General features: G+C 40.4%; 1 protein-coding gene across 1 annotated transcript in view; it reads left to right on the top strand.

The window, feature by feature from the left end:
* Positions 1-2,001: 2,001 nt before the first annotated feature.
* MAB21L3 (mab-21-like 3 (C. elegans)) overlaps positions 2,002-7,593 on the top strand; it is a 16,924-nt gene continuing 11,332 nt past the window's right edge. Inside the window, exons 1-2 of the mRNA XM_010291786.1 lie at positions 2,002-2,049; positions 6,491-6,631. Coding sequence (XP_010290088.1) covers positions 2,002-2,049; positions 6,491-6,631 — 189 coding nt within the window. The remainder of the gene's footprint in view (positions 2,050-6,490; positions 6,632-7,593) is intronic.

The following is a 7,593-nucleotide window of genomic DNA, read 5'->3' as shown; positions in this document are numbered from 1 at the left end:
ATCCAATTCTTGTTACTGCTCTTCTTTCTTTCTTTCTTTGAATTCATTGAAGTCCAAGGAAATTATGAAGCATCAAATTCTTACAGCTGGAGCAAGGAGTTTTCAGAGTTGAGAAAAACCTGTTTGATGTTACATTTGATGCTGGATTTCTTGTTGCTTTTTCCTCAGCTGTCTCCCCTTCTACTGCCTTAACAGTGATGGTAAGGGAGAGTTATTCCCTTCAGGCGGCAGGAGCAGGTGGCAACTGTTGCTTAGATCCTTGGACTTCAGCATAAACTTGGACTTGAACTTAAATATGCTTGAACATAACAGAAAAAAACAGTCCTTGTCCAAGAGTTTATGCTACCTTCCCTCACTATGAAGAGGGGGAGCTGGGGACATTCAGATCCTCTTGGAGAAGTGCTTCCCAATACAAAAAGGATTACAAACATAAGGTGTGTTATTGTATACAGGAAAAATGACCAAAACCATGTTCCTCATCTGTCTGCCAGCACCTATGACTCTGGACAGCTGTCATGAGGAGACATAGGTGCAAGAAAGTGAGACCCTTAATCTCCCCTTGCTTCCTAATACACATCTGATGTTCTGGGCATTAAAGTAATATATGGTAGTGTTAAGGAAGTTGTCTTCTGTTATGTACAGCTAGCTGCTTGAGGGGGCACAAGGAAGTTAATGTTTTAGGGACACACTTTTAAAGGAATCTGACCATTTAAAAGGCTCATTCTCTTCCCTTGCACACTCTGCTTGGACTTAATCCCATACAACCTGCCCCTAAATGCCTACATGTCTTTGTGAAGGAATCCCCAAGTCCCTCAGCAAAAAGGCGAAGGCAAATGCCTGGGAGGCACAGAGAAAGGTTTGTTGTAGATTCTGGGGAATCAGATGTCCTGCAGGTATTGGTATTCCATTAATGTACTTAGTATTTGACTGTGAAGAAGAAACATCATGAAGGATAACTAGCAACAACAGTGCCTACCCTGAGGTAGCACCCAGTGCCTACCCTAGTGCTGCCTTTTGCCAGTTGCTGTAGAGTTAATAAATTAGTCAAGGGATGTCAAAGTTCAGTTTCCAGGGGGAAATAATGATTTTACTCAAAAGTGGAGTGTGCCTGCCTTAATAAGGGACACTTAGCAGCATGGGATCTCACCTCTATACTTCACTCCCTTCCATGTGCTGATGTACCCTTTTTTATAAAAGCCACCAACCCTCACTGGATCAATGAGGCCCGATCAATTGTTTTTCCCTCTGAATTACCCATATGGCGTTGTTAGCTGAGCTGCTGGCAGAAAACAAGAGACAGCTTTCTGTCTGTTTACTGTAAAGAAAGCAAAGCAAACTATAGGAGGGGACAGGCTGCAGGATATTTACTGTCAATACAGCCGGAGAGAGAGAGGAGATATAAGGAGAGAGGAGGAGAAGGGAGCAGAGGCTGCAGACTGCAACCCCAATGAATGATCTGAGTGTAAAAATACCCATGCAGTTTCAGACGGAAAGTGGGTAGATTGAAGTCAACAAGGGATAACTGAGAGTGTTTAACAAATGGTTTAGTTAAGCAAGGCAATACTTGTGGCACACAGAATAATAATGCTGTGCACGAGCATGCTGAATCTGCAGTGCAATCTGAAAGGCAATTCCAGATCTGCTCTGAGACAGAGCAGTAGCTGGGATATTTTTGTATGTGCCTGCATGCAAGAATCACAATTTAAAAGTAATCAGATGAATAATAATGATTGAACTTAGAAAACAATAACTGGAGCTAGTTTTCTGAAGCAGCTGGATGTCACCATTGTAACTCAGACAGGAACTTTTTTTTTTTTTTAAATAGGCATATATCCTTGCTTCTCTCTCCTCTTCTTCATCCACAGAGGAATTAGGTGACCTCAGCCTCGCTGGGAAAGAAGGCTCTGAGCAGCTCGCTCTGAGTGTCCCTCTACTTCCAGAGACAGGTGAACGAGTGAAGAGTGAATTCACACTTTAGAGAGCAGCGAAGACCATCTTGCCATGAAACCATTCACAGATGAAGATGTAGAAATCTACATCCAGAGCAAGGTAAGGCTTTATCTGTCCAGATTTTCTGTCTCCCACACTAGGTGTTGATTCTGAAGGGTGCCAAACTTGACAGTGAGTTTCTTGCCTGCTGTCTTCATTTCTGAGTCAAGACTGGGTGATGTTTCATAAGAACTGTATTTCTAATGAGATTTCTAGGTTTCTGTTGCAGAATGTTATCAGGGATCTCAGTTGGTAGCCTAATTTTTCAAGGTGCTTGTCCTCCTCTTCTTCACAAATCCCGAATTTTTGCTCCTGATCTGGAATTCCAGATGTGAGATTAGCTGTAGTTGCCAGCATTTAATCTAAGGAAAGGTCCTTGTCTCTGTCCTTGTCCAGTGGTCTTAGCTTGGCAGAAAGAAGACCAAAACCGCACCAGGGGTTGCCTCTAAGAAAGATGTATGTAGGATCTAGAGAGACAGATATTGTTAGAATTCACCCATCAGTCTCTTACCTCAGCTATGGATACTTCTCTATTATATCGTGATTAAAATAACATGCCTCATTAGCACATGCAGGCTGGAACCATGTTTTCTATTTTACAAGATATTACAGCACTCAATTTTTTTTCACGTCATGAAATGAAGTGAAACAGAATAAAATAATCAATGAAACAATACTGTTTTATAAAAGTAACTCTGAGACATAACATTTTTTAAAGCTGACATGTTTCATCACAGTACTTAACTAGTTCCTATTTTATAGTCTGCTTTCCCCAACAAAATGCGAAACACCGAAGTGAAAATTAATTTCAAATGGAAAGCTTTCTTTTCTGTAAAGGATGACATATTCTAGTGCCATGAAGGGGCTGGTAAGAAAGGTTTGTTTTCTCTATGGAAATGTTTTGGTGACAAGTAGGTGTATTTCTGTGAGAACTTTCATTTTCAGCCATGCAGTGTGGTGCACCGGAAAATCATTCCATGAGAATCTGTTCAGTGAGCTATAATTGTGAACATTTCTCTAAAGATTTATAAAGCGAAGCTACAAAGGAGGGAACAGAGGGAAGTCATGCACAGGAAGATGCTCATATGACTGCCATAAGTATGAGGAGCAGAAGCAGAGTGTACTTAAGTGAGGCTCGTAGTTGCCAATATTTTAGATTCTACTGAAAGTCTATTTTGTAGCAGCCTTCCATGGCTGGATTCCTAGTTTCTGCCAGCTCCTGAATCTCCTGTCCAAGTGAGGCTGCCTAACCTTCAGGCAGCCCCAGTTCTGCTTGTCAAATGCTGCCTGTTTTTGAAAATAGGTCAACCACCTGGTGCAATGAATCTCTACGATACCAAAGATTTCTTCCTTAAGCCACTCAGCAAAGCAAAAACTCAAGTGCATATGGAGTGAATGTGACTGGGTAAATAAGAACAAACCCAAATGTTCTTAACAATCCCCAGTAAATCCCAGTCCTGCTTCCTTCATCCATGATAAAACCTTAATTGACCTTGTTCTGGTTTTGTGCATTTGTTTTGGCATGATATCCAAAGTTAAGACCTGGGGAATGCCAGTAGGTGGTAGAAGTGGCTGTCTAACAAAGAGCTTATTCTGTCTCTTCTCCCAACATGTCCATGCTGGTGCTAAAGACATCTTAGATAACTGTCTTGTCTCTTCAGAAGCTGCATTCACTCACTCATGTTCTGTCTTCTTTTATGCCTTCCGTTCTGTAGGAACACTGTATCTTCCAATAGCATGATTAGGGAGCTAATTGCGGTTAGCCACAGTTAGCACCATCTGTCACATGCCCTTTGTTCTTTTATCCCTGCCCCGTGATGAGGAGTACATGCAGAAAGAGATGTTTAGTGGTACCTCCCTTAACAGGTTTTTTGAGTGTCTATACTCTCTTAGAGATTTCATGACAACTGCTGTAGCCCAGCCAGTAGGTGATGAAGGCAAGATTAAATGAGGCCAGGCTGGGTTGGATGGATTCTCCCAGGATACTGGAGATGGCAGAACGTGTTTCTAGCAGGTGCCTCTTAGAGAGAACATAGCATAAGCAATGTGTACAGGGACACTCTTAGACCTCCATTTGAGCTGACCCACAGTGATTATGTACTTTCAGCAGAAAAAGTCTGTGGTTTCTGTCTAAAAACTCTTACGGATGGACAACTTTCTCTACCACTCATACCGTTTGCTTTTTGAGAAACCATTAGGTGTCTTGCTGAGCAAATAAAGCTTATTGAACTTATTGGACTAAGGATTTTTTCTGAATGAGCAAAAACCTGGCACAGAAAATAGCTATAGCTACAGATGGAGACGTGCCATAAATGAAAACTGAGATAAGGAGGTGAAAATGAATGTGGACTACAATTTTTCAGTATAAATTAAAAAAAAAAAAAGTACATGTAAGCTACTTAAAACTAGTCTCAGAGAACAAGGATGAATTGGAATGAGGAGGAGGGTGAATTACTAGGGAAATTAAAGGGTATTATATAAACATAAGGAACTATGTCTTTTTAACATAGCAAAGAATCAGGATGCCAAGTGTAGATGAGAGCCCAGCAAAGGGAATATAACACTGCTGTCTGATGTATTTTCCACTTGCAAAAACTATTCAGGCTTAGTAAAAATACCATTAACTTTGTTGGTTGGGGGTGAGGTATTCAAACTCTGCTCATCTTCAGGTTCAGTGTTTGTCAGTTGCTCTTTGTTGGTTAATTGATCTTAGGCAAGCACTAGTCCTTTTTAGTCCGTTGTATGGCCTGTTGTTGTGAAGAAGTGCAGCTATTTGTCACCTCCCAGGGTTTGGGGACACACTTGAACACACCTGAGTGTTTTGTCTGATTTTTTGCATTTGACATAAAGGTGCCCAAATGGACTTTTAATAAAGTACTTGTCAGTGGTATTTTCTAAAAGGGAAAAGAGTGTTACTTAGATGCTGAAGCAGATCCTAAGCAAGCAGGACAGGAGTTTTAGAACAGAACCACAGAATGGTTTGCGCTGGAAGGGACCTTTAAAGATTGCCTAGTCCAACTCCCCTGCCACAGGCAGGGACATCTTTCACTAGATCAGATTGCTCAAACCCTCATCCAATTTGACTTTGAAAACTTCCAGGGATGGGGCATCCACAATTTCTCTGGGCAACCTGTCTCAGCGTCTCACTATCCTCATTGTAAAAAAAATCTTCCTTATGCTTTTGCTTCCTTTTGCTTTGGTCTTTGATAATAACAAAATACTGTAGCAATTATGTTTGACTATGGCAATTATGCTTGATCATTCACTTTAGCCAAGCTGTTAATGATCTAAACACTCTTGTTTAATGCCTGCAAGTAGCCCAACTGTGATTTTAGTTCTAGCTTCAGGTGGGTTTTCATTTTCTGAACTAGTCCTTTCAAACCTCTCATCTGTTTCTGAATTTTGTTCTTGCCTCTGAACAATGAGATTTAGTAGAACGTGATGAGAACAAAGAAAAAAAAAAAGCAAGAAGAAATTAAAGCAAGAATTTCAACCAAATGAAAGCAAGCATTAGTATGCAAAAAAAGCACAGTAGGTGGTCTTCATATCTCACCCTGCATAGGTAATTCTGGATGAATAAGTAACGAGGAATATTTTCATGAATGTCATCAACAGTAGCTGAATCTCCTCACTTTGGTAAATGTATAAGGATCTTTGGGAAAAATTTAAATGTTCTTTACTAACATGGTTCCTCCATGTTCCTCCTGTTGAATATTCTTGTTCAGATTTTGACCATCCCCTTATGCTCTATTCATTTTCAGTAGTGTGTGAAGGATCAATGATCTGTATTTTTCTGAGTTGACCATACTTCATATGTATGATACTTCATATATATGATACCACATATCTCAGTCTTTCCAAGACCCAGACCTTCCATTGAAATAATTTATAATAAATTATGCTACTACTGCTTGAAATGAAGGACTATCCATCAAGTCACACAAATATCTAATCCCCAGTGGGACTACCTGTGGAAAGATACCTTCTCCCCATCTAGGAATGGACTTTCATCTGTACTTCAGATACGAAGACAGTATGGATACTTTCAACATATTATGTAGGCATCAACGCTAATGCACAGGGTATCTGTAATTCTTGAAGTCTTGTCAGCTCTTCAAATGAAACATATCCTGGCTCTGAGAATGGCAAGTATATGCGGGGGAATAGCTGGGTATTCTGCATTAAAATGGGTAAAGAATGAGACTGTAGCTGTTGATAGCAAATTTATCCATGAAATGAAATTCTTCCCTTCCATCCAATGGTATTGGCATGGAAATATCAATTAATGCTTGGCAGTCTTGAGTACTGGCCCTTTGCTGTTCACAAGCAAGAGCTCTACTTCATGGTAAGTTGGTTGTAACATTCAGGAAACGGTAAGTTTTATTCCCAGCTCAGCACAAGCACAAATGTTTTGGGATGCTTTAAGTCAATTGTCTGTTTTCTCCTGGAGACAAAGACTGTAGTTACCTGTAATATGAAGTATCTTTCTCGGAACTGACAGGTGGAACGGCGACATTATCTGGTTTCCAAAGCAGTGGAGGAGGTGCAGAAAATCATCCAGCAACTGACTGCGGAAATCAGCTATAAGGGCACGCGATTCCAGGCTATCTCCAACTCTGGCATTCACAATGAGAATATTAAGGTATGAACAAGAACTCTAGTGTACTCTCTGGCAGCTCATAGGCAGTCAGTAAGTAATTTCTCCATTGTATAAGTGTCTGTATGGACAGGTACCTCACCCAAAACACCACAGACAATGCGTTGACGCTTCACTGTGGAAGGTCTAGTGACTCACTGGGTCATAGGGACTTACTCATGGGCATCTTACAACTAGAAGAGCATCAGAGAGGGCCAGGTAAATCAGGCTGAGCCTCTTTTTACAGCTGCTGCTCTTACAAAGAGAGTCTATTGCCAGAGCTGTCAATTGGCAAGCAGAAGCCAAAGCTCTTTGGGAGACAGAAAGAAAAACTTGCACAGCAGTAATATAAGAAGAAAAAAAATGTTCATGCCTTCATGAGCTATGACTCATATTTTTCACAGGTGGAAAACCTATCAAGTCACCAAAAAAAGAAAAAAAATCAAAAGCCTTTTTCCCGCTATGAACATTAGAAAGCTCCTTCAGAAAAATACGGTTTTTCTTGCTCACGGATTGGAACGTCTTTTTTACTGAGAAGAAATATGCTTATTGGTGGGAGAAGTTAAATGTCTCCTCATTTTAGACCTTCAAATACCAAAATAATATCGTTCTATTCCAGCTGTGAGAAGACTGGTTATTTCCTGTGACTACTTAAGAATAACTAGGGCAAGGATATAAGAAACAAACATAGCAATGGCAACTTCAGACAAAAATGATCTTTTTCATCTGAAGTAGTTCACATACTCTAGTTATCTCAACCCTTACACTAAAATGCAGCCTGTTACAGATCAAAACACACCAAACATGTAAAAGCATGAGGCTGTCTAGGATTGAAAGGGGAGAGCTCTGTGTGTATCAAGATGCTGAAAGGAGGTGGAGGCAGAATATAACAATCCCGTCTGAAATGTGGCTATTGCTCTGGGGACAAAAACGTTCAGATTTATCTTTTCTGGAATTTCTTGTAACCT

Source organism: Phaethon lepturus, unplaced genomic scaffold, assembly GCF_000687285.1.
Source record: "Phaethon lepturus isolate BGI_N335 unplaced genomic scaffold, ASM68728v1 scaffold17557, whole genome shotgun sequence".
NCBI lineage: Eukaryota > Metazoa > Chordata > Aves > Phaethontiformes > Phaethontidae > Phaethon > Phaethon lepturus.
This window is presented reverse-complemented; position numbering and strand designations above follow the sequence as displayed.